This window comes from Oryx dammah, unplaced genomic scaffold (genome assembly GCF_014754425.2).
Source record: "Oryx dammah isolate SB20612 unplaced genomic scaffold, SCBI_Odam_1.1 HiC_scaffold_19, whole genome shotgun sequence".
NCBI classification, from domain to species: Eukaryota; Metazoa; Chordata; class Mammalia; order Artiodactyla; family Bovidae; genus Oryx; species Oryx dammah.
This window is the reverse complement of record NW_024070203.1, coordinates 88,684,353-88,712,091: the sequence shown is the minus strand read 5'-3', so window position 1 is coordinate 88,712,091 and position 27,739 is coordinate 88,684,353. Positions and strand designations below refer to the sequence as shown.

Sequence of the window (27,739 nt, the reverse complement as noted above, 5' to 3'; positions counted from 1 at the left end):
TCATACATTTTAAACACTATCACTCCCTTTATGTTCCTGACCCTCCAACACTCCAGAATGTTCTGTACTTCTCGTGAGCAGAAGTACAGCTCACCGAGTCGGTGGATAAGAACCAGGCTCCTGCTCCTCAGTAACCTGGGTTCAGTCCTCACCTAGATCCCCGAGAGCCAGCCCCCGGCGTCCTGCAGACCTAGGGGACCCGCGAGGTCAAGAAACGTCTGGTTCCAGGGACCTGGCCTCATCTCTCTCTTAAGGATAACGGAGTTGAGAGAACCTGCCCTCCTGCCTGCTTTTTCCCATCCTTTGTGCCTAGGATTTTGCAAGTTGCCTGCGAAGGAGTCAAACATGGGTCAGGCAAACGTGTTCTTTCCAGCCACAGTAACCGGATCGCTGGAATGAAATCAACCCGCAGAAGCATCCAGAGACCGCAGCCAGCCAGACAGGCAGCGCTGAAAGCAACTTCCAAGCAAGGCTGCAAGCGCCAGCCCGCGGGGCGCAGCTTTCAGTTTGGAGGCGAAGTGCAACGGCCGCGCCCCCCCCCCCCCCCCCCACACAAAAAGGTGGGGGGCCTTGGAGGAGGGGGACCGAGAGCGCCGGCCTCTGCACTTCGGCTCTAGGTTAGGGGGGCCTGGCGCTTTGGGAGCCACGAGGGAGCCCCCCTTCCAGGGCCAGGGGGGCGGGGACCCGTCTCCCCCCATCCCGACAGCTGTCCAGCCCGCGGAATTCATTGGCTTCCCCCAGCCCGCCTCCCGAGCACCACCCCGGTCTCGTTAGCCCCCCGCCCCACCCTCGCTGACCTAATAAGGCCATGAGGGAGTGAGGGGGCCCGGCATAAAAGGGGCGCCGGCGGGCCGCGCACGGCGGGAGCGGAGGCAGCGCCCAGCACCGCCATGGCCAAGGAGTGGGGCTACGCCGACCACAACGGTGAGTGTCCGGCGGCCCGCCGGGGCGCGGGGGTCGGGGGCGCTCCCCGCCGCGCCGGGCCCTTCCCTAGGACCCCGCACGGCCGGCCGGCTCACCTTGATCGCGTTCATCTCTCCCTCTCCTGGAGCGGCTGGTATGCCCACTGCAGGAACCGGTAACGTGCCCAGATCTCAGTGCCTCTGACGGAGAAGCCCACCCACCCAGGGCCGCTTCTGGGGGTCCCTGGTCTCGGAGACTGGCTGGCAAGCTCTTCTTCACCTCTCTGAGCCTGGTGTTGGTACCAGCTGCTCTGCCTGCAGTTTCTGCCTCCCCATGGGGAAAGGGATACGGAGGTACTCTGAAACCCACTTGGGGCAGTGCCGTTTGACTCCAGCTCTATGATAGGAGAGGGCATTGGTGAAACATGCGACGAAGCTCACTTCAAAAATAAGTATTTTAGGCTGTATTTGAGCCAATACAGGAACGCTTTGGGGAAATACACAGAGTTAAACATAGCCTTACAGGTATGCTGTTAACAAAACTATGAACAGGTCTTTGCCCCCAAGCCTTGTATTGCCCAATCTGATATCCAAGACCTTTTCATAATCACTGCCCAGCCTCCGTGTATTTTGCTGATTTAGTCACTTAGAGAGAGGACTTTGATTGCGCCACCAGATAAATGAATCCCCTCAATTTGATTTCCTAGGTCCTGACCATTGGCATGAACTTTACCCGATTGCCAAGGGAGAGAACCAGTCGCCCATTGAACTGAACACTAAAGAGATCAGCCACGACCCTTCCCTGAAGCCATGGACAGCATCCTATGACCCAGGCTCTGCCAAAACCATCCTGAATAATGGGAAGACCTGCAGGGTTGTGTTTGATGATACTTATGACAGGTCAAGTAAGTATGACACCTAGGTAGAGACACAAGGACATTTTCATTGGCAAAATGTGATTTATGTCACAGCAGCAGAATCGGTGGGACAAGGGGGCACTTCTTAACTGAAAATGGAGATGACACTTGACTTTGTGCTCGTCTGAAGGATTATATTTATTCAGTGAAGAAGAATGTCTCTCTTTAACCCCGGTCATGCTGGCTGCTCCAAAATGGCCCAATGCCCAAGCTAAAAGTTGGCAGTGTACCCCTGAAATGAAGCTTAGTAGAGAGGTGATGGTAATGAGTCCAAAACAGTTTTCTATGGGCTCTGACGGTTTATACTTGAGGGGGGTTTTGCATCCTAACGAAGTCCTGGAGAGCAAGGCTCGCATTCTCAAATGTGGCATAGATTCCATCCTATAGAGCAAGAAATGGCAAAGAACCCAGTAGGTACTGTCTTCTGCTGGTGTGGGGGTGGGGCCAATCCGGGGGAGAGAGCAGACCCATGGTAGAAGCAAGAAGACTGGCTTTCAGTGGGGCTTGCCTGATTAATCATTTTGGTGAGGGGTTTTGAAGACTGACAATTTCTCCTTGAGTTCTGATTTGTATTTGTCCACGGGGTCACAAAGAGTTGGACTCCACTGAGCGACTGAACTGAACTGAACAGAAATGAACTGAAAATGGAAAGTCACATGCTTTAAAAAAAGTCTATTTCGTCTATAACCATTAAGCAAATCAGTGAAATAAAAGAAGGCTAATTAGAAATACTTTATTTTACTGTGAATGAGGTAAGAATCTACCTTTAGCATTTTGGTACTTGAAATACAATATATATTTTCCTATAACCACATTTGTAAAAAAGTTAAAATTATCCTTACTGATGTACATGAATGAATATTTTCAGTGATCCTGTAATTAAAGAGTAATAGCTATAATTTCTACCTACTAGCAGGTTCCAGGTAAGGAATATCATAGAAATGTATATTCTTTAAATAATTATCTCATTGGTATCTGTTATTTTTTTCTCCATTTAAATCAAGTTCCATTCTGAAGGATGAGTAATAAAATTAAACAGGATCTCTTAGGTTGAATCACATGAAGAAGCCTTTTTGTAGCAAATATGATTGAATATTGACACTTTCATATGATTCATCCTAATAAATTGGACTCATATCACTGAATTATAACGGTTCCTAGTGGATGGTAAAAGTACAAAGAGCAATTAATCAAACAGAAAAAATGGACAGAAGAAAAATGCAATTAAAACACTCAGTTCTATGTGAACAAGTGCACCTAGTCTCGTTCTATCAGTTTTAGACCTATCTTATGACTTTCAGTCTGCCATTTCAGCACCAACAGTTGCTCTGTCTTTTCTAGAATGGCTATCGTCTGAATTCTATTTTGATCTAGCTTACATTGGTAAATTTTGACTTTAGGGCTTCTGTATAGTTTCCAATATCCTTTAGATAATATTTGAACTTCTAAATCACTCTCCAGACTAAATGAAGTGAAACCGAGTTAAGTGCCCTGTTGAGATATTTGGACAGCAAACTCATATTCATACTATGGAGAATCATCTGGTTGAAGGGTCAACATTGATTGGTTCCCTGGGAAACCTCAGAATTTTCCATTCCATCTCATTTGAATAAACACAGTCTGAATTAGCTGTGGATGTGAGCTCTTGTCTGTAGTCTTGAAGAAAAGTGTAGTTGGAGGCAAGACACGGAGAAGGAATTCACATTTGCTCAGTGACGACTGTGCCAGGCACTGTGATGAGCAGTTTAAAGTCCTTAATCTCATTTAATCCTCACAGCAGCTCTGAAAGGGTAGTATTATTATCACCTTTGGTGAGATGCAGAAACAGGTTCAGAGAAGTTTAGCAACTTGCCTGAGATCACACAACTCGCAAGGGATGGGGTTGGGATTGGACCCTGAGTCTGCCCAGCTCTCACCTGTCCTGTTCTCCCCAGTGCAGCCCACAACAGATTTTGATTTTGATTTTAGGGTTTAGTTGTTTCCATTGCCCATCTGCTGGCTTAATTTTATTTTCATGCATGTGAAATTGACATGTAAAAATCACAAAACAAGCAAACACAATCAGAAAGAGAAAAGAAAGCATTTATTTTGACACACCCCAAGGCTTCACTTTGTGAGAAAGAGACCAGTGTACTTGGGAATGCCACCACCAGCCCAGCCCATCAAGCTTTGGCTCTAAGGTAGCTGTTTAAAGCAGGGCTCTCTCCAAGAAGTGTGAGCTCACTGCTGACCTAGCTTCTCTGACTCGCAGTGCTGAGAGGGGGTCCCCTCACTGCGCCCTACCGGCTCCGCCAGTTCCACCTCCACTGGGGCTCCTCGGACGATCACGGCTCGGAGCACAGCGTGGATGGAGTCAAGTACGCAGCAGAGGTAAGGGGACCCGAGAGGACCCACTCTGCATCTCACCCAGAGAGCGCTGAGCTGAAAGGTCGCAACGGAAGAGCATCCACTGCATGTCCTTCAAGCCTGTAGTTAGGAAAAGAGCTGCAGAGTCTTAGCATAAACCAGAGCTGCCAGACATTCTGGGTTAGACGGTCGAGAGAGTGGAGGTGAGCTAGTGTCCTGCCTGAAGACTTGCAAGGTTATATTTAGAAATTGGATGCCTGCTTAATAATAATAATTTTATAAAACCAGGGCTCTGGATGGAACTGAAAAGAGAAGGGGAGCCAATGCTTATTCAGTGCCTGTGGGTGTTAACCCATGTAATCCTCTCAGCATGCTATGGGATGGGCTACAGGTGAGGAAACTGAGGTGCCAGAAGGTCACGTAAAGAAGTCACACAGCATCGGTGCTGGACTGGTGCTCTGCTTCGTGCTGACTGGCTTCATCATCCTGCCCAGTGCCCTAAGCCGCCTCTTTTATGAGAGTATGGTGCTTTAAAAATAGCAGTTAGCAATGCTGGCTGATTCCCAGGCTCTAGTCTCTTAAGAAAGGGGGTGCGTCAGTATAGGTATACGTGTGATTTTATATGTACACGTGGACTTATGCACACAGAGAGATAGCTAGCTATAGATACACACAATTTAAAATGAGCAGATATTATATACTCTGTTCCTGAGAACCCATTAAAGGAAGCGCATGATTGTAGCTCAGATCAAGGCATCATATTACAAGGAAATAAGACAAGCCTCCCGCATGCTCTCTGTATAAAGCCAAGCCTATAAGGGGCGACACATGCCCTGGAGGTGAGGATAATTCCATTTGCACTGCCAGACTCTTCCAGAGGCAGGCTCTGGTCAACATAGGAGGCAGGGACCTTGAGCCATTTGTGGACATGCTCTTGGGCAGAATCATAAGGCAGCTTAACTCAACTTAACAGAACAGCTCAACTGAACTGTAAGAGTCTCAGAGTACTTCCCCGTGACCATTCTGTTTCTCTGCAGGCCATCTAGACAGCCAGTGACAGGATAAATTAACTGAGAATGCCTTCCAGACGTCTTTCCCCACAAAAGGGGGAAAATTTAGTATATTCCTTCTCAATAGGGCCAAGCCTTGCAATTTGGTCTTGACATGCGGGATTATCACACAGTTTTGTTCTTGAAGACAGTACTTTTAAACTGTCATGAACTATGGTATACTCTTGCTATTCTGTATAGTTCAATGTGGAAATTTTGACTAATTTAACCAGTGCATATGTAAGCATCTGAACCTTATTAAGATAAGGTTACCAACTGGTTCTAGAGCGCTTGTTACTGAGAGAGGCATGAAAAACATCCAAGAGTTTGTCCCCTTATTTTTCCTCTCCTACTTCCCAGTTAATTGTGACTTTAAAGTGTTAGCATATTCCTGTTTATAGCTCTGTGTTTCATTGTTTGATTTGGTCAGAAAAAGGACTAATATTATACAAAGCTAACATAATATTATGAATTGATTTAGCGACAGTTTGGTTTTCACCAATTCTACCTGTCATAACTTTTTATTTGAGCCATCAAAAGTCTTGCCAAAATATCTCATGTTAACTTTTAGAATTCTGTCAACTTCTATGAGAGTATTCAGCAGTCTTAGACTGTAAAATCGTTGGGTTTAGTGTGAATAATTTCACACTATTTCCTTATTTTAGGCTCTAACCTCTGTTCTGTGGTTTCAGCTTCACTTGGTTCACTGGAATTCAAAGTATAACAGTTATGCAACTGCTCTGAAGCATCCCGATGGTATAGCTGTGGTTGGTGTTTTTCTGAAGGTAAGGTAAAAATTGAATGCATATTTTTTTTCAAAGTTTAGTTCCTTATCATCCTTAGGTTTCACGTCATTTTATTTATAGGGGAGAGAGGAATGAAGTTCAAGATTCATTCAACTAATCAAGATATTTCCGATAAGATCAGCTCAAAAGGTTTTGTTCTCCCTTAAAAGAGTACCTTTAGCTATACTTTGGTCCCCCTAGCCCTTCTAAATTTTCTCAAGGTGCAGGGTGTGTGTGTGTGTGTGTGTTGGGGCAGTGGGGATGGAGCCTTTGAAGGAGCTTATTTCAGCGGCAGTGAAGGCAAGGACAGCCTTATTCATGACGCTTTCTGGCTCCTCCACGTCAGTTGCAGTGGAAACCAGAAAAGCCAGTGTTGGAAATCACGGTGATGGCAAGTCCCTGGCTGAACATCCTCTCAGCTTAGGATGGCCACCACTCACATGATCCCAGGCTAAGATGGCACATGGAATGTGTGTGTTGTTGAGCCAGCCTTGGTTTAGAGAGGACTTAGTGTCATTAACACATGAATTTAGTGGTAACATGATCTAGATTTTAAGCCAGAGGTGAAAATCTGGCTTCTTTCTTTTTGAATGACCTAATTTGTTTTATGTTCTGAATTCATTGGGTCCTTTTCGGCGCTTGAGCACAACACTACAGGAAGTGGAGTGGGCCTGAGCAGAAAGACAATAGGTTTAGTTTTAGGTACACTGAGTCCTCTTAGCTTCAATTATATTAAAAAGAAAAGCAGAATGACTTCACAGAGAAGGTCAAGGACATAGATGTAAATCAACATGTAATTTTGTGGTTTTGTGTTTCAGAGACCCAGAGTCCAAGTTTAGTTCAGAAAATACGTACTCTAAAATTTCGGGGGAGGGATAAACTTATGTTTTTGCTTCATGCAATATATCCTGGCAGATTTATAAACACTGGTTGTAGATGGATGGATTAAAATCAGCTTTTAAGACAATCCTAAATTATGGAGAAGAGAAAAATATAATCGTTAGTTTTCTTTCTCTCTCTCTCTTTTTCTTTTTACAGATAGGACGTGAGAAAGGCGAGTTCCAGCTGTTCCTTGATGCACTGGACAAAATTAAGACTAAGGTAAAAAATATCATTTTCCCTCTTAGAACAAAAAGTCAGGTTATGCCAATTTTTTTCTCTTTACAGTTTTTAAGTGTGCTTCTTTCACCTAAAATCCGTTAGTAAATTGTTCAGTGAATATGCTAGGCATACATACAAAAGCAAATGCTGTTCAAGTTCAAGTTCAGTTGCTCAGTTGTGTCCGACTCTTTGCGACCCCATGAATTGAAGCATGCCAGGCCTCCCTGTCCATCACCATCTCCCGGAGTTCACTCAGACTCATGTCCATCGAGTCCGTGATGCCATCCAATCATCTCATCCTCGGTCGTCCCCTTCTCCTCCTGCCCTCAATCCCTCCCAGCATCAGAGGCTTTTCCAATCAGTCAACTCTTCGCATGAGGTGGCCAAAGTACTGGAGCTTCAGCTTTAGCATCATTCCTTCCAAAAAAATCCCAGGGCTGATCTCCTCCAGAATGGACTGGTTGGATCTCCTTGCAGTCCAAGGGACTCTCAAGAGTCTTCTCCAACACCACAGTTCAAAAGCATCAATTCTTCGGCGCTCAGCCTTCTTCAAAGTCCAACTCTCACATCCATACCTGACCACTGGAAAAACCATAACCTTGACTAGACGGACCTTAGTCGGCAAAGTAATGTCTCTGCTTTTGAATATACTATCTAGGTTGGTCATCACTTTTCTTCCAAGGAGTAAGCGTCTTTTAATTTCATGGCTGCAGTCACCATCTGCAGTGATTTTGGAGCCCAAAAAAATAAAGTCTGACACTGTTTCCACTGTTTCGCCATCTATTTCCCATGAAGTGATGGGACCGGATCCCTTGATCTTCGTTTTCTGAACGTTGAGCTTTAAGCCAACTTTTTTGCTCTCTTCTTTCACTTTCATCAAGAGGCTTTTTAGCTCCTCTTCTCTTTCTGCCATAAGGGTGGTGTCATCTGCATATCTGAGGTTATTGATATTTCTCCTGGCAATCTTGATTCCAGCTTGTGTTTCTTCCAGTCCAGCGTTTCTCATGATGTACTCTGCATAGAAGTTAAATAAGCAGGGTGACAATATATAGCCTTGATGTACTCCTTTTCCTATTTGGAACCAGTCTGTTGTTCCATGTCCAGTTCTAACTGTTGCTTCCTGACCTGCATACAGATTTCTCAAGGGGCAGGTTAGGTAGTCTGGTATTCCCATCTCTTTCAGAATTTTCCACAGTTTATTGTGATCCACACAGTCAAAGGCTTTGACATAGTCAATAAAGCAGAAATATAAATGCTGTTACATTTGTATATTTTTGTGGTTTGCTGGTTTTAGAGCAGTTTCACACACATAAGCTTATTTAATCCTCATAGTCAACCTGTCAGATAATCATATTTTTAATGAAATGTTTGAGAGAGAAGTTGAGTGGTGTTTCCCTGCCCAACACACACACACACACACACACACTCATACACACTTGCAGAGGTACTAAATGTTTGGGTCCTAGTGTCTCCCTTTCTCTCCTGGATTGCACCTGTATATTTTCAATCTTAACAGTAAATTCTTCTACTTAACAGAGAAATTCTTTGAGACTGTTCTAGTCATCACTTTCAGTTTTACCACTAGGTAAAGTATATTCTGAGGATGACATTTGATAAAAGTGCAAGCCTGTTTTGTATCATCAGGAACCACAGCATTAGTTTATATGAAATATTTCTGTTAGTTTAGAATGAGTTTGTCTTTTTTTCTTGAGAAATGGTAGATTTATAGTTCTACACACAGCGAATAAGGGATAAAATATTACAATGATTGTGCCAAAGTCACGTCATGCAAACGTGCCCAGCTCCCCCACCCCCAACTCTTATTTCTAAAAGACACGGATGTGATCCTAAGCTGGTTTTCTCCATTGCCTTTGAACTGCACCCACCCCAAGCTGAGATGCGGGGCGCCCTGAGCGCCTGCTCACCCCCACTCTCTCCCAGGGCAAGGAGGCGCCCTTCAACAACTTCAACCCGTCGTGCCTCTTCCCTGCCTGCCGGGATTACTGGACCTACCACGGCTCCTTCACCACGCCGCCCTGCGAGGAGTGCATCGTGTGGCTGCTGCTGAAGGAGCCCATCACGGTCAGCTCCGACCAGGTGAGCGCCCGCCGTGGGCCGCGGGGCTCCGGGTCTGCAGGGCTGCCGGCGCTAACCGGAAAGCACGTGTGTGTGTGTGTGTGTGTGTGCGTGTGTGTGTGTGAAAGGCGCGCAGTCCTGTCTGGCTCTTGGCGACCCCATGGACTGTAACCCGCCAGTCTCCTCTGACCATGGGATTCTCCAGGCCAGAATCCTGGAGTGGGTAGCCTTTCCCTTCTCCAGGGGGTCTTCCCAACCCAGGGATCAAACCCAGGTCTCCCCCAATGCACGCAGATTCTTTACCAGCTGAGCCACCAGAGAATCCCTAAGAGTAGACAGAGTGTGTGTGTGGAAGTCTCTGAAAATATAAAGCTGCTAAATAGGTGCTTACCCAGTCTCTACCGCTGGCGCTTTCATAGTTTGCCCTGGTTAATTACAATCAGCCTGTTTAACTTTCTAAAACTCAGCTTCCAGAGGGTACCAGGATAAGTGCAAAACATTGATAGATGATGGTGGGTGGTGCTGTTGAGTCAGTCAATCAGTCGTGTCCAACTCTCTGTGACCCCACGGACTGCAGCACGCCAGGCCTCCCTGTCCATCACCAACTCAAAGCTTGCTCGAACTCATGTCCGTCAAGTTGGTGATACCATCCAACCATCTCATTGTCCTTGCTAATTTGGAGAACCCCAAATACTGAAGACTGCTTAGCAGATGGGGTGGTAAATACAGCCTTGGGGAAAGGATGGGAAGAGACTGAACATCCTTGTGAGGTGTCGGCTTCCCTGGTGGCTCAGAATGTGATGAATCTGCCTGCAATGCAGGAGACCTGAGTTCGATCCCTGGCTCAGGAGAATCCCTGGAAAAGGGAATGGCAACCCACTCCAGTATTCTTGCCTGGAAAACCCCATGGACAGAGGCACCTGGTGGGCTACAGTCCATGGATTGCAAGAGTCAGACACAACTAGTTCCTCAGTTTTACAGCTAAGGAGGCCGATGCCCAGAAAGGTTAAGTAATTTGCTTATGACCACACAGCCAAGGGTAGCATCTGAGAGTCCACCTCCCCTCTGTCTGCTATCAAATGCCTTTGGTCTTCTGCTTAGGCTTCCCTTCCTGTAAATTACAGTCATGTAAATTGACTCCATTAACTTATGCAGTGAAGGCCAGTTGAGCTTATTATTTGCACTAACACTGTCTTCCACTCTTATATATAATTCATGAGATTAAGATAATTGTTTCAGAATTCCAGATGAGAAGGTTTTAATTACAGGGCATAGTGATCCTCTACAAAAGGAAGAAAAAGGTTGGTGTGTTTTGTTTTGTTTTGTTTTGTTTACCAAAAAGAGGTTGTTCTTACTTGGGAACTGGCAACCAATAACTCTAGACTGAACACTGGATATGGGTTTTGTGGTTGGCTTGTTCAGAAAGCCAGCGATCTCTCTCTGTCCCACGCTTAGCGTCCGCTGGGGCTGGACATGGTGTGACATCTCCCCTTCCCGCCTGCAGATAGCCAAGCTGCGCACCCTTTACTCCAGCGCGGAGAACGAGCCCCCGGTGCCCCTGGTGAGGAACTGGCGCCCCCCGCAGCCCATCAAGGGTAGGATCGTGAAGGCCTCCTTCAAGTGAGGCTGCTGGAGCTCGCCCTCTTCAGGAAAGGAAGCCGACCCTGCAGAGCTTGGTCCCTCGCCTCCTCTTGGTGCTTCTCACTCCGGTATATACTCCAGGTCCATCCCCGTGTTTCCACGCAGAGCAGAGCAGATGAGAGGCGCCATCGCCAGGAAATCAGAGCTACTATTCCCAGGATCTGAAGTGAGAGCGCTTGGCCTCTGTGATAATCACCTTGCCTATAAAAGTAGCATTTCTAGTAAGGTTTCAAAGAAGAAGAAGAAGCAGAGTGAGGGGAGTAAAGATAGGGAAAAAGTGGCTCCTGGGCACCGTTTCTGTGTCATCTTAAATTTCACAGAACTTCCGTCTACCCTTTTCCTATGTATGATGCATTATCCATCTTAAAGAAATAGTACTTCTATATGTGAGCGTAGAGGAGTCTGCAGATCCTGTAGCAGAAATTAAAGTGACTGTGAACATCAAGAATGGAGATGATTATGTGTTTTAACCCTTAAATAAACCAATAAGAAGTGCTTCATTTATTAACATTTAAAACCGCTGTAGAGGTTGCCTGGTTTTGATTATCAACGAAAGTAAAACACACTGACCAGGACTTTTTTTTTTAATTTGACCCATTACTTGAATGTTTTCTTCATGAAGATAGTTGACTTTATCCTGATATTTTTCTTTACCTGAAGGAGGGCCATTTATTTTTCATTTTCCTACTTTTATCTTTGCATGCTTCTTAAGGTAAAAAATGTCTCTGATGTATTTCCAATGTGAGGGTGGGATTAACAAGTCCTAGAGCTCGCAGGAGTGAATGACTGCCCTTGAAGTAAAAGCAGTTGTACTCATCATCAAGACTAATAAAGACATGGATGCAGACACTTGAGAGTTGTGTTTTTTTGTGGAGGGGGACTTGTGTGAGTTTGTTTTCGTAACTGAAGGGACTCATTCTGAGTTTGACTGGAAGTTGCATTCCTTGTGGAGTGGCTGAAGCATTTCCTGGGGGCCTTCCAAGGAAACTGCAGACCAGAAGGGGCTTGTGTAGCCACAAATTTGACAGTGTGACTGGTTAGGTTAGGGGGTGCTTGTCAGTACCAGTTGCTAACTGAGGGGCATGGAATCGTCAGACTGTAGCCTTTATGTCATTGTTTTTTAAAATGAGCATTGAGATGACGTCTGTCTGCCACTGCAAACATCCATATATTTGAGACCTTCAAAAGTTAAATATCTTTAGACATAAAGTCCAATTTTGCCATTAGTAGCCTTGATGAACTCTCATCATGTCACCGGCTAATCTGTTAACTTACTTTTGAAAAGGGCAGCAATAACTGAATTGCCCGAAGGAATGAGAACGGTATTGGGTCAGGAGAGTCCTGTAAAGCCGGAAGTCAAGTCACGTGACAGAGTCCTGGGAGACTAACGTTATTTAATAGATTACCACTTGGGTGAGGTTAAACCAGGTTGGTCAGTGCAAACTGGGTGTGTTAATTAAATCCCTTGAAATTAGGAGGCGTGGAGTTTTCATCAATTAGTGGTAATACACAAGCTGATTCTCTCCGGGCACTTACTTGGTAATGCAGGGAGCACTGCAGAAACACTGGTGGAGGAATGTAGGGCTTATTTCCAGCTACACTGGCACCTGTTGAAGGATGGGCTGGACCAAGCTGCAACGGTGTTGAGGGGAAATGCCTAATCCAGGAAGGGTATCTCCCTAGACCACGAGCTCCCTGATGGCGTAGACTTGAATCTCATATGCTAACATTCCCCCCTTTTTTTTGCCTAGTATGGTGTCTGGCACGTAATGAGCCCTCAGCAAATATTTGGTGAATAAATAATGTCATGAACATGGACAAACCCAGGACAAATACTTAGCTTCTTGAACAGCACAGGATGAAGATTCATGCTGTTTTTTCCTTCTTTTCATTTAGTTTGGGTCTCCTTGGAAAGTGCTCTCTTTAGCTTTAGCTCACAGCTTCCCAATAGAATATACATTCCCCGCCCCTCACCCAAGTCATTGCCAACGATCGCAGTTATCACTCCACTTAAAACTTCCTCTCGACTTCTGCCTGCGACTCACAAGCGCTGAGTTCCTATAAATGTCCACTAGAACATCGAAACCACACTTGTAGTCTGTAGTCAGTGGGAGGATCATTTTTTTCTGATCATGGACAGGCTTCCAAACAAAGACGTTTTAGGCATATATAGCCTACAGAGGCGACTTGGGTAGGAGCTGTTGTGGTGAAAATGTTTCACATCTGTGAACTCTTGTTCTTGAGGACATAATCATTTCAGGTATTTTAAAACTTCAACAAAGGGCAAAAAGTAATTTTAAGGAAGGGTGTTATAATAGTCAGATAATGACAACCTTGAAAGTCTATGAGTGGGGCATCGATAAGAATTTACTGAATATAGGGCCTTGTTACCTCTTGAGGCGGCAAATATAATTCCCACCCATTTAATGGGGAGACAGAATATATTTATGAAGAGGTAAATAACTGTTCAGGACCACTGGTTCAGAATTCTTTACGTGCAATCGGTGAATATTTATATAGATGAATGGCAAGAATTCTACACAGAACGTGTAAAATGGCAGATTTCAGTGTCTAACTACAATCATTTATATAATTCAATAAATATGGGTGAAATCAATCAACTATAAACAAGCCTGGAGAGATATGGAAAATTAGTATGTTACTCAAATAAGAATAGGTGCAAATAAAATCGTTCTAACCATACGATCCAAAACCACATCAGAGACCACGCATAAATAAAATTAATTAGATTTTAGTTTCTCCTCTAAAACCTGCTTATTTGATATTTTAATATCAAATTAAAATGGACTATGGACATGAGCAAAATACATTATTTTAGAAGAGAAAGAATAAGTGAGAAGTAAGAAAAAACAACTGCAGATGTTATTTTTTTTAGAATTTTGGATTTAGTATATGAATATTTAATGATTTTTTTAAAAATGACTCCTAACCAGGTAGCTCAGTGGTAAAGAATCCACCTGCCAAGCAGGAGACGAGTTTGATCTTTGGGTCAGAAAGATCTGCTGAAGAAAGGAAATGGCAACCCTCTCCAGTATTCTTGCCTGGGAAACCCCATGGATAGAGGATCCTGGCAAGATACAGTCCACGTAGCAGCAAAGAGTCAGACGTGACTCAGGGGCTAAACAACTTCAACAAGGTAACACTTAAGACTTAAAATGCAAACGAGAAGGCAAAATCATTTGCATGTTATTTTCATTTCGATCACTAGATGGCAGCAACATATTAAAAATTTCATTTGGGTCACTAGATGGCAGCAAAATAATGACGAAAATGACAAATGAAACGCCATTTGTAGAGCAATAGGGTTTTTATTTTTTAAATCCTGAACATCCTATCTCCTTTTCTCAAGTGTTCAGCATTAACCATCAGTACCTATCTGCAGCAGAAAAGATGGTGAGAGTCTCACACAGTTCTGAGAATTTTCCTAGCCTGAACCCAGGCTTCCCTGGAGGTTCAGCAGGTAGAGAGTGCAAGAGACACAGGCGATGTGGGTTCGATCCCTGGGTCGGGAAGATCCCCTGGAGAAGGGAATGGCAGCCCACTCCAGTATTCTTGCCAGGAGAATCCCATGGACAGAGGTATAGTCCGTGGGGTCACAAAAAAGTCGGACATGACTGAGCGACTAACACTTTCACTTTGTGAAGCCTATGAGTTAGTCGTTGCTACACTGAAATTAAGACATATGAGAAATGAGCTTTTTACAGCCCCGTTCAGCCTTCTGGAGACCTGGGTGCAAGGTACACAGCACTCCCCAAATACATGCCCTCAGGCAAGTTAACTTCTCTCTGCCTCACTCTCCTATCTGTGAGCAGGAATGATAATAGTAACTGCTAGAGGGTTATTTTAAGAATTAAATGAGTTAATATACCTAAACCTCTTCAGTAGCTTTTCTAGCATGTAACAAAACTTTGGGCTTCCCTGATAGTTCGGTTGGTAAAGAATCTGCCTGCAGAGCAGGAGACCCCGGCTTGATTCCCAGGTCGGGAGGATCCACTGGAGAAGGGATAGGCTACCCACTCCAGTATTCTTGGGCTTCCCTTGTGGCTCAGCTGGTAAAGAATCCACCTGCAATGTGGGAGACCTGGGTTGGATCCCATGGTTGGGAAGATCCCCTGGGGAAGGGAAAGGCTACCCACTCTGGTATTCCGGCCTGGAGAATTCCACGGACTATACAGTCCATGGGGTCGCAAAGAGTTGGACACGACTGAGTGACTTTCACTTTCATCTTAAGGGGCTTCCCAGGTGGTGCTAGTGGTAAAGAACCCGCCTGCAAATGCAGGAGAACTAAGAGCCGCTGGTTCGATCCCTGGGTCAGAAGATCCCCTGGAGGAGGAAACGGCAACCCACTCCAGTATTCTTGCCTGGAGAATCCCATGGATGGAGGAGCCTGAGAGGGATACAGTCCATGGGGTTGCAGAGTCAGACACGACTAAAGAGACTTAACACTAACCATTATCTTCTGTGAGTTAATTTTACTTCAACCAAGAAAAAATTCTAATGGCTTCTTTAATACCTAAAACCACGCTTCTTTCTTTATATAAGGTCATGAATCCATATCTTAGCATTTCAGAGGATACTTGGGAGTTACTATAGTGAGCTCCCCTAATGAGTTTCCTCTGTGCGTGGCATTAGGGAAAATGCTGTTTGAAAACAAGGGTGATAACTCTTGTCACATTCTTTTCAGCAGGAAAACCAAGCTGTGGCCACACTGAAAGCAAGCACAAAACTAGAAGGAGTGATTTGGGGAAGGCTCAGAAAATGTTTCTGGAGGAAGTTTCCATTCTGAATCTCTGCACCTGAGCTTCTGAGAACACGTGTGATTAGCAAAACATTCAAAGACTAAACCAAAATAGACAGGTGGGGAACCGAGATGGTCATTCTGCTTTGCTGACTTAGCAATGCTGGCAGAATAGAGTCCCTTGGAGTGCTCCGTAAAGTGGAAAATCTATCCTTGTGGTAAGTACGGAAAATCTCCTGCCATGAAATTAATCTGGGGCTTGTCTGGCTATGACATAAAATCAGAATCCTGAATGAGGTGCACAAGTCATCCATTCAGCGGGAGGCAACTCAGCTCCAATTGTACGGAAGGAAACAAAACAGTCAAAGCATAAAATCCAGGATCTGGAGATGATGAGAGAGCCAATTAAGTCCTTTAGATCTGAAGGCATTTAATGGCAGCCACTTGACAACTTGACCAGGCAGATAATCGCAAGTAATCAGCAGGGTAAGAGCGAGAGTAACTGTGCAGTCACTGGGGACCGCATGCACTGCAGCGGTGTAGAACCCAGTGATTTAAAAGCTAATTTTAGCCAGGTGAGAATCGACTGTGTGCAGTAAACAAGGAATCAGATTCTCCCTTGTATTTAAGTTATTCCCAGGTAGCGCAGCCTGGAAGCTCAGGAAAAATATTTTGGTCATTAAATGTTTAAGCATGTCCATGTATTTCTACCATACTCTCTCAACTCATGTGAAATTTGTGTGGTTCCAAACACATTAGTTCAAGGGAAGTCATTGCCCCAAGGGCACTTGAATCCCTTGAAAGTATATTACAAATGGAAGTCCTTGAAAATACCAGGCAACTTGGGCTTAAAGAATTCGCCCTGCCAGCTCCTATGTGTGAGATTAGTTTAATGGGACACAAGACCCCGGTGCAGCAACCTGTCATGGGCAGGGAGATTGTAGAAGCCAAGCAGAGAAGACAGAAGGGTGGGGTCCAGCCCAGGAAAGAACTGAGAAGCAAGCAGGAAAAGGTGCAGTTAGAAAGTGAGCAATAAGGAAACTCCAGTCCAGCGATGCAGAGAAGACAATGGCACCCCACTCCAGTACTCTTGCCTGGAAAATCCCGTGGACGGAGGAGCTTGGTGGGCTGCAGTCCATGGGGTCGCACAGAGTCGCACACGACTGAAGCAACTTAGCAGCAGCAGCAGTCCCGTGACAATTTAGGGCTTGGGTTCTCACACCAGGAATTAATAATTAATTTTAAGAGTTAACAAGCTAACTTGTCAATTCTATCTGTAATGTAAGTTGGTGTGTGTGTGTGCAGACGTGTGTTTGTGTGATGACCAGTCTGGGTAAAGAGGTTTTAGGAGGGTAAGGACTTTGTCTTGTGATACCGCAGAGGGCCCAAGACTCAGCAGTTATCTGGATCATAGGGCCTGAGAATTATCTGTTGAGTGAAAGGAGGAGCGAATGGACGGATGGACAGATGGACAGATGGAGGAGGCAGCAGGGATCCGAAAACAGTGCATGTCGGTCCAAGTCCATGAGCTGGCGGGAGCTCTGTGCTTATCCAGGGAGGGACAGGGAGTGACATCCCGAGGGGTCTGGACGAAAGAGCCGTTTCTGCTGCCGCCCGGGGGGTGTCTGCACAGAGAATGGGGAGTGAGCAGAGACAGCTGTTTTATAGACACCCAAACCTCATCATCCTGCAAATTCAACTAGGTAGAGAAGAGACATATTTTATAATATAAAAGAGAGAGATGAAAGGAGACTCTCTACAGAACATTTATCTCTTGGCACCCATGCTTCCTATATGCAGTTTGAAGGTAGCTGGCAGTGAGCCTGTGACTCTGGACTCTGGCAATACGATTGGCACTCTTTATGCTAGGGCTTGAACTTTTATAAATTTGCCTTTATTTTCTTATTTGTGATTTTTAGTTCTCCTTTTCCTTCACCTTTGTGCCCATTGCAATTCCACACACATTATAAAGATAATTCTTTAACTCAAATGCTTGTGGTGTGGCCAGCAATGACCCAAATGTGACAGTTTTGAAAATTCAATAAACATTTTCAACTGACACATTCTGCCCCACCCCAAGCAAACTGGTAAATGTCCTGCCCTCCATAAACAACACAGACAAATATACCCTATACGTCCTCATGCACTTGTAGTTACTACTTGGAGCTTACTTTACAGTATAGTGGAGTATTTGGGGGGAAAAAAAAAATGTTTACCCAGACAGTAAATTTACCAGAAATCAAACTCAAGGTATCTCTTGATGGATGGGGAGGGGAAGAAGAAATGGTACTAGGCAGCTGAATTTGTAACTTGAAGAGTAAATCTCTGGTTGCCTGTATAATTGTTTCTTTTTTTTTTTTTTTTTTTACTTAAATAAGTATTTTAGTGATATTTCATCAGAGGTCTGATTTTCTTTGTTTGTTTTCTCTAACAGAAGGCCTGTTGTCAAGATTGTGAGGTGTACTAAGCCTCTTTCCCTTAGCAGCTTAATTGATATGAAACATTGATTAGGCCCCAGGAGGGCTGGGGAGTTTCAGAGGAATTATGAAATAACCATAAGGAGCAAAGAAGAAAGTTTGAGCTTGTTAATAATGGAGTGGTTTTGGCTGGACAAAAGCATTCAATATTTGATGTATAATTTTATTTTTTTTAGAGACTTTTTTAAATTTATCAGGTATTGTTTTCTAAAGTCTCTGTCGAATCTGTTACAGCGTTGCCTCTGTTCATGCTTTGACTTTTGGCTGCGGAGCACGTGGGATCCCAGCTCCTCAACCAGGGATCAAACCCATACCCCCCTCCCTACCCCACCCTGCAACACTGGAAGATGAAGTCCCAACCACCAGATCACCAGGGAAGTCCTTTGATGTGCAATTTTGAAAGTATACACAAGACACGAAACAGCCTTTCTCTTTGAAGGATTTCATGCTTTCTGAAAGCAGTTAGGTATACAGAATGAGAGATACCGAAGTAGTCGAGGAGCTACCTGGAAGCGTCACAGAGGAGGAAAGAAATGGAAAACAGAAGGAAAGCTTCAGACACTGCTCACGAGAAACTGTGCCGAACGTGGCTGTGCTGCTGAGGGGAAGGCCTTATCGGGCATGGCCAAGGTGCCCAGCACACTGGGCACGAAATACGTGGTAAACAGTGATATCAGAGTCACTGGAGAGAGGGGGAGATAGCAGAGCCCAGGGCAAAGGCAACCTGCGCACCCTGGGCCTCTGCGCCAACAGTGACCCAGACTCTCTGTGGCTGACACAGCCACAGGGCCCAGTTTTAGAACACAAACCACCGATACAGAATTTCTAAAAATAAACTTTAAGCTCACAGCATTATAGTACTGTATATGCTGTAAAATATAAATAAAGTGGACATTTTCAGGGGGCCAAAAAATCACTCTGAAGAGAAACAGTCTTTTTCCCCTACTCTGGAGCAGGCCCTGGCATGCACGCCTACGTGTGTGCCCCGCACGCGAAGCGGCTGGTCGGGAGCCTTGCACGCGCAGGGTCCGCTCAGGCAGGGTCCTGCCGGCCAGTCAGCCCTCTCTGTTCTGTAATTCCGCACCTCCCCGGGTAACTGCTGTATTCACTGTCTCCCCGAGAGGGGAGGAGCTGAAAGTAGAAGGGAGAGCCATCACAGGTGTTAGAAAAACAGTGCAGACAGGCCCTGCTGTGGCTTGTGAGCAGTGCAGCATGTGGTTTCGACCGACCAGTTTTGACCTTGGGTTGGTTGGTGTTTTTTTTTTTTTTGACTTGGTTATAAGCTCTTCTAGCATCATCAAAGATGAGACAAAGGAAAAAAACAAGGAAGAGAGGAAAGAAAAAGACACCCCATCACATCAAAGGATGTTGGCTATACCGTTCCCTTTTTGCCTTAAAATATTAATGGACAGAAATTTATTCATCCAAGTGTATGTTACGTTCCCTGCTCAAGTGGAAGAGAAACAGAGAGAAAGGAGAAGGGAGAGGAAGAGGGGGAGGAGGAGAACAGGAAGGAAAAACACAGGGACGGGGAAGTGCTGAGAACGGCGGAGGTGGTTCGCACAGACTGACTGAGGACGCTGCGGCCTGTAAAGCAGACAATTCTGGTGAAGTGGTAAAGCAAACTCACATAAGTAATATGAAGCAACGAAGCAGAAAGAAAGTGCCGTGGAGATTCAACATCAGGTGCGGTTTCTTCAGATTATAGACTGCTTGTCTCCTATCCCCAAATCCTCACTGAGCAGTCCAAAACTTTCAAGATCTTTCCTTGCATAAAATAGACTGAATTTCTCTTTAGAGTTAACCCGGATAAGTAAAAAATTAACAAACTACAGGGTTATAAAATGTAACCATTTCTGTATCCTGTGGCCTATCTATATATTTCCTAGGGTAATAAAAATGCCCTTTTCCCATCTGTATACTTTTAAGACAGTTTTCAGAAAACCAGATTGACCTGGATCACGGCCTTCCAGGGAGGCCTGGAGTGCTGCAGTCCGCGGCGTCACAAAGAATCAGGCATGACTGACTGACTGAACAACAAGCCTTCCGCGGGCTATTCTGGCGTAAGTGAGGCCCCAGAACCATACAGTGACTTACTCCTGCTTTTAGGAGGCGTAAAAGCCAGGTTCTCATTGGCTGAAAAATTACGTGGAGACACTTGAGGGCACCCTAAACAACAGCCTAACACAGCAACAGCAAAGTCATTAAAAGTGTACATTCAAATTTAACATTGGGGTGGGAAAGACTGTTTTGCTCTATGATAACAGGGAAGCCTGACTCTTGCCCTTGGTAAGGGGGAAAAAATTACTCGTCGTGCCTATAATTCCCTTTGTATGGAAAAATTAAACTGTTCTTGTTTCTAAAAGGAAGTCAAAAATTCCCCACACAACCTGGTGATTTATAAGCAAATGAGAAGTTGAGTCATGTGATGAAGTTACTACTAACATGTACCAACTATCATGATTCAGATAGGAGAGCTGTTATTGGAGTTATGCTGAAGCAAAGGGAACAAACAGTCACTGGAAGGTATAGCGGTGAGATTTAACGTTTTCTATCCCATCCAAACAAGAAAAATGACTAAAGGCATATTGTGGGCAAAGAACTGTCCCAGGGCTCTTATCTTGCTGGACCCATACATAATTTTTACAAAAGCATTACTTTATGGATACTCTTAAGGCAGGGTTTCGTGATCAGGGTACTATTAACATTTGGGACTGAGTAATTTTTGTTACAGGGAGCTGCTCTGTGAATGACAGGGTGTTTTACAGCATTATGGAGGCCCGTAGCACACTGGCCCTCACCAGTGGTGACTGGTTGATTGAAACAATATTTGAATTTACCAACTACTTTTAAAAGCTAAATAGACTTAGTTACAAGGAAAAGTTGAGATGTTACCAGGTTATCATGAAAGAAAAAGACACATGGAGGAACTGACGCTTTCAAAGTCTGAAGAGCAGTTTCCTAAGGGAAGTTGAACTCATCCGTTTATTAGATGTATGCCGTGCTGTGCTTAGTCACTCTGTTGTGTCTGACTCTTTGCAGCTGCGTGGACTGTGGCCCGCCAGGCTCCTCTCTCCATGGGATTCTCCAGGCAAGAGTACTGGAGTGGGGTGCCAGGCCTCCTCCAGGGGCTCTTCCCCACCCAGGGGTGGAACCCAGGCCTCCCGCACTGCAGGCGGGTTCTTTACCAGCTGAGCCGCCAGCGAAGCCCTATTAGATGTATACTTGGTGCTATCTCCTGCCACTTCAGTGATTAGAGGGGCTTTGGCAGAAAACCTTAAAAATGACCAATATGTCGATATAACCTTGTTTCACAGAGTAGTGTGTGTGTGCTAAGTCACTTCAGTTGTGCCTGACGCTTTGTGACCCTATGGACTGCAGCCCCCCAGGCTCCTCTGTCCTTGGGGTTCTCCAGGCAAGAATCCTGGAGTGCGCTGCTACGTGCTCCTTTAGATCTTCCGGACTCAGGGATCGAGCCCTTAGCTTCTGCGGCTCCCGCAGGGCAGGCAGATTCTTGACCACTGAGCCACCAGGGAGGCCCTGTGCAGAGCAGCACTTCGTGCATAATCTGGACGCATTGCTTTTGTGACACCGGGAGGCCGCCCAGCGGATAGCTAGGAACCCAGACTCTGTTCTGGGACAACCTGGGCAGACTGAGCTGCATCGGTGCCTCAGGGCTGTGTAAAATCCTCAGAATCGTGCTTGCAGCATTATCAGATTTCCAAAAATGTCTTTTTCTCTGTAAGAGAAGGAACTCCGAAAGTATTCCTTAAGTAAATGTGAGCTTTTTCATCCAACTTAGAGCAACAGAAAAACCCGTTCATGATTTTACAACAGGAAGTCCTGTAATAACAGTTCAACCATTTATTCAATAAAGAAAATGTTCCAGAACCATATTATGCTGCATATTATCCATATTATAATGCTGCAGAAGCAGAATTTCTCACTAATTTACAAATAAAATAAGTAGCGTTCAGAAGGATCCCGAAGCTCACGCAGGGTGATGGTGACGTGGCCCGTGAGTGACGGAGCCAGATTCTGGACTCGGGTTCCTTTGCTCACGACGTTGACTCCCACTGCACAGGTCTAGCCTCTCTGCTGCACTGTGGGCAATCTTAACGGAGCAGCTAACCACACCGGGCATCGTGCTAGCTTACCTGCCTAAATCACACAAACTAGCTCCTCTAAGACTCCCACAGCCCTAGGTACTCTTATTACATTCTGGATGTAGAGACAGACTTGAGGAGGTGAACAAACAAATCATCCAAGGTGGAGTAGAGGGCAAAGTTTGGATTTACCTTTGAGTCACATTTGAGGGCTTCCCTGATAGCTCAGTCGGTAAAGAATCGCCTGAAATGCAGGAGACCCCGGTTCGATTCCTGGGTTGGGAAGATCCCCTGGAGAAGGGATAAGCTACCCACGGCAGTAGTCTTGGGCTTCCCTGGTGGCTCAGCTGGTAAAGAATCCCTGGGTTGGGAAGATCCCCTGGAGAAGGGAAAGGCTACCCACTCCAGTATTCTGGCCTGGAAAATTCCATGGGCTGTATAGTCCATGGGGTTGAAAAGAGTCAGACACGACTGAGCGACTTTCACTTTCACAGCCTTTGTGTAGAAGCTGAGTTTGAATTTGGAAAACTCAATCCAAATTCAGGAGACCGGGGCCCTAGGCCGCTCCTCCTATCCCCTTGCTGAAGAATGTTAAGAGACCCAGAGGCCAAGGGGAAGGCCAAAGCCAGGATTAAAATGGGTCAATTATGGGTCAGGAAATGGCACCCCACTCCAGTACTCTTGCCTAGAAAATCCCATGGATGGAGGAGTCTGGTGGGCTGCAGTCTATGGGGTTGCAAAGAGTCGGACACGAGTGAGCGACTTCCCTTTCCCTTTTCACTTTCATGCTTTGGAGAAGGAAATGGCAACCCACTCCAGTGTTCTTGCCTGGAGAATCCCAGGGACGGGGGAGCCTGGTGGGCTTCTGTCGATGGAGTCGCCCAGAGTCGGACACGACTGAAGCGACTTAGCAGCAGCAGCAGCAGCAGCAGCATGGGTCAGGAAAAGGAGCTTAAGTCTTTGGTGAAAAGTCACTGTCAGATGGTCCAAGGCAAGGAAGTGAGGGATAGTGAGGGGTCCGTCAGCACGTTCTGGGAACCTCTACCAGTTTCCTCATCCGTAAAAAATAACCGAGCGAGATGACCTCGGAGCCCCGCTGGTTCTGAAGAGCATCACGTCACTGCGGTTGGCACCTCTCCCTTGCTTCCGGCCTCCCGGCAGCGTCCCTGTGCCATCGCATACAGCCCCTCCTGGGGAGCGGGCTGCTAACACTCCACAGGCGGCTGTCCCTGCCTGCCCCTGACTCCCCGCCTTGTCTTCTCTCCCTCAGTCACAATGCTCTCATCACAAGCGTCTCTGCGCTGGAAATGTCCTTGATCAGGCCCCTTATACTTTTCTTCTGCCTGGAATGTCCTTCCCTGGATCTTTCTTTAGAGGTTTCTGAAAGGCCACGGCCTTCAGTAGGTCTTCATAACTAGCCGCGGTGCCTAGGGTAACACCCACTGCCTTGCTCTTCTCTACTTCACTGAAGTCTGTGTCCTTTGTTGCTCATTCGTTTCTCGTACTCTCCGCCTGTCTGTCCCCAGGTAAGCTCCATGAGAGCAGGATCCTGCCCATCTGGTTCGTGGCTGCAGCCCCTGAGCCTGGCACATTCCAGTACTTGTTAGGTTTGTTGAATGAATGAGTGGACAGGTAACTACGGCTTTGACAGCTCACATAGTACCTAAAAATAATAAGCACGTAACAGGAGTTCAAAAAACATATAACAGCAGTCATGAGAGCTAGGGTTTAGCAAGCTCTAAATACTGGCACCATGCTAAATCTTATTTTTTTATTTTTTATTTTTTACAAATTAGTCCCCTTAAACATTACTCCTTGCCACAACTCCAGAATGTGGGTAATATTATTTGGCTTTTCAAATGAGGAAATCGAATCTTTGCAAGACCAAGCAAGTGGCCCGAGGTCAGAGTGTTAGTCAATTAGCCCAGTTTCAAAACCAAGTCCAATCTCAGCACATTATTTGTTACCGGCTTCTGTGAAGAAAGGTTGCTATTGCTTCCATCTGGATTAGTGACTTCGTAATTCCAAACAGCATTACTTGGAGAGTTACTACTTGTGTCCTGGAGCTCAGGCCAGATAACAGTGATAGATACCTAGGACTCACAGTTGAATAATGTGATACAGCTTTCAATTTCAGATGGCTCAGTTTAATAACAACCAATATGCAATTGTCCTAAAATGGACTTCTCTTATGACAGGAACACTCCTTGTCATCCCTACAAAAAACCCACACTGCTGGAGACTCAATTCTTCTTAATTGTTCCCCTGAACCTTCCCAGGTATTTAATTTTGCATTTATTACATTATATTCTAATAATGTAGCACTGTCTGGGATGAACTGAGTGCCTCTATGTGGCAGGTGACTTATATACAGTCCCTACTTGAGTCCTTATAACAAGCCTGAGATTCATGTCATTCTTCCTACTTTACAAATGAGCAGCCAGAAACTTACTGAGGTGGCAGATTACAAACTACTGATCATAATACAGTGTCGGATTAGAGTGTGATATAGAAAATGCTAGGATAGATGGATATCCGTGCAAAGACCTCTGGGAGCCCCAAGAAGGGGACAGTTCTTAGACTCCATAGATATTTACTTGAAAACTGTAATTGTAACAAACAAGAGACTAGTTAACTATTTATTATCTTATTAGTTTTGTAGTTAAATGTCTAATAAACTATGTATATTTCACTTTGTAAAATATATTACCAATACATTTACTGGAGGGAACAAATACGTTACCATTTTATTTTATATTTTTATGAAGATAAATATGTTAGAACCCTTTTTATGATGATAATTGGAGCACAGAATTTAAAATTTTTGTATTATAATTTCCTGGTATATAGCCTGCCATTTTTTCCTTCTGGGGCAGAAAAAAAAGTACCTTTCTTCAGGTACTGTAACAGTTTCTTTATTTAGAATTATTCTTAAATGAACAGGTCTTCCTGTCCAGTAGAAACACGAGTGTAGGATAACTAATATTTTTGACATTTAAAAATCCAATCTTAGAGTAGTCTTTTGAACATAACTGAATCATGACTGCCTGTTAAGAATGCCTCAGTAAAATAAAGTTCCATTCTGAATGCATCTACATGAAGGCACAAAGCCATCTCTATCATTAAAAAAAAAAAAAAAAAAAGGACAGAAAAAAGTGCTAAGACAATCAATGTAATAAAAAAGAAGTTAACAAAAAAATGTAGATCTCTACTGAATATCCAAAGATGAAATATTTTCTGCCTGCAGTGAGTATGCAAGTTCTCTCCAAACTCAGCTCTGTGGGGAGGGCCTGCCCCACTAAAAATGAGTTCCTTTTCCAGAAGTGAGAGAGGAAGGGGGAAACTCACTTGAATAGTAAGAATCTATTTCCTGAACTGCAGTTTGGTGGTGTTTGAAGTTTTTCAAAATATTTAATAATCAAAATGTGCTTCTTAAGTAAAGCCACAGTCTAGCTTCACAGAAAATAAGAGACAAAGATTCCAGCAAGTCTGAAAACCTAGCTACCTTCACAGAATCTTTAGAACCCACTTTATATTCATAGACTTAGTATTCAGTTCTTAACACTTACCAATAATACATCCCCAGGGCCTAGTGAAGAATCTCATATCAACTGCAAGGCCCTCTTCTTTTCAATTAAGTAAATATTTGAAAATTATGCAAAGAATCAAAATTATTTTACTGGACTCCACAATATGTAGTTACAGAGTCATAAATAAGAGGTTCTTTGCAACTACAAACTACATTTTGTAATGGTGTGCGTGCATGCGTGCTCAGTTATGGCTGACTCTTTGCGACCCCATGGACTGTGGCCCACCAGGCTCCTCTGTCCATGGCATTCTCCAGGCAAGAAAACTGGAGTGGGTTGCCAGGCCCTCCTCTAGAGGATCTTCCCAACCCAGGGGTTGAACCTGCATCTCTTGCATCTCCTGCACTGGCAAGCAGATTCTTTAGCACTGTGGCATCTGGAAAAAACTGATGGTGCTAGAAACCAAAAATACTCATTGCCTAAGAATTCATGGACACATCAACCAAAAGACTCCAGCACAAACAGGTGCACACTTTCTTGGAATCTTAGGACAATAACAAGTACATCTAACTGTGACTCATATTTGTTTGTGTGGAATTAACTGAAATAAATAGCAAATAATAATTTTTGAGATCAATATTGCAAAAGTTTGCACTAATATTATAATTTATCTTTTTGTTTATCTGTATAAGTAGTATGTTTAGGCTGATAGGATTGTGTAAAACTGTGTCCAGCTGCCCCAGTGTTAACTCTAAGACTATGCTCTCAAAGATCACAGTGTCCACAGGAGAGAAAATCCTCCTCTATTTGTGGCAAAGCCCCTTGAGGAAAATGAAATCTGCCCTGACCAGAAAACAGTCCTGACTTACACATTAGGTACTAGGAAACAGAGCTTCAGGCCCACAGTACTTATGCATGAAAATGTTTTCTTTTAAAACCAGAAGAAAAAAATGAACATTTATATCAAAAAATGTTTAAAATACATAATATTAAAATATTAATCTTTATGTCAATGCAGCAACAAATTCATGTATGTGTATGTGTGCCCGTGTGTGTGTGTGTGTGTGTGTGTGTGTGTGTGTTTATGAAGAAGGGATCCATAAAGGCAAACTGCCTAAGGCCCAGAAAAGCCATAATGTTGCCTTGCCTCAAAAAATATCCTGTTAAATTTCTTTGAATTGATTCTTAGGTCTGCCAGATGCCAAGTTTTCTTTGGCAGCCAACTTCTGAGTTTTCACCTGTTTGCAAGTTCTCATCTTTTTACCCAATTCCTGTTAGAAGAGTGATTCTTTACAAGTCTTGATTGCTTTAAATCAGTATTTACTCGCCTAGGTAATCTTCCCCCCCCCACCTCCCCCCAAGTTAATTTTTTAAAGAGAAGAAAGGAGGTAGGAAGAGATGTCAGGGTGTCCATATATACCTTGTCAGTTCGCAAGGAAACGGCCCTCTCCCGTGCATTCGCCCAAAGGAAATCAGTCCTGAATGTTCATTGGAAGGACTGATGCTGAAGCTGAAGCTCCAATACTTTGGCCACCTGATGCGAAGAGCTGACTCATTGGAAAAGACCCTGATGCTGGGAAAGATTGAGGGCGGAAGGAGAAGGGACGACAGAGGATGAGATGGTTGGATGGCATCACCGACTCAATGGACATGAGTTTGGGTAAACTCCGGGAGTTGGTGATGGACAGGGAGGCCTGGCGCGCTGCGGCCGAGGGGTCGCAGAGAGTCGGCCACGACCGAGGGACTGATGGAGAAGCACGCTCGCCTCGGTGCGGACTCTGGGCGGGAGACCGCCCTCCTCCTCGGTGCGCGCACGGCCGTCCGGCAGGGGGCGCGCGGCGCCCGGCCCTCCGCGCCCCTCCAGGACCGCAGCCCCGTCCGCCCCAAGGTCACGCTCCCCGCCCGGCTAGCGGGCGCAGGGCCGGGACCCCGAGCGGCGAGCCCCCCGGGGCTGGGGGGCCGCGGCGCGGGCGGGGCCGATGGGGCGGGGCGGCCGGGGGTGCGCTCACAGAGGGGCGCCGCGCGCCCCCTGCCGGACGGCCGTGCGCGCACC

The 27,739-nt window shown here is 45.1% G+C and overlaps 1 protein-coding gene across 1 annotated transcript; it reads left to right on the top strand.

Moving 5' to 3' along the window:
- The first annotated feature begins 417 nt into the window (after positions 1-417).
- Positions 418-11,666, top strand: CA3 (carbonic anhydrase 3). Its single transcript, XM_040261137.1, has 7 exons — positions 418-924; positions 1,610-1,807; positions 4,071-4,189; positions 5,907-5,999; positions 7,038-7,100; positions 9,042-9,197; positions 10,681-11,666. The coding sequence occupies exons 1-7, from the start codon at positions 891-893 to the stop codon at positions 10,798-10,800; spliced, it is 783 nt and encodes a 260-aa protein (XP_040117071.1). The 5' UTR covers positions 418-890; the 3' UTR covers positions 10,801-11,666.
- Positions 11,667-27,739: the final 16,073 nt, after the last annotated feature.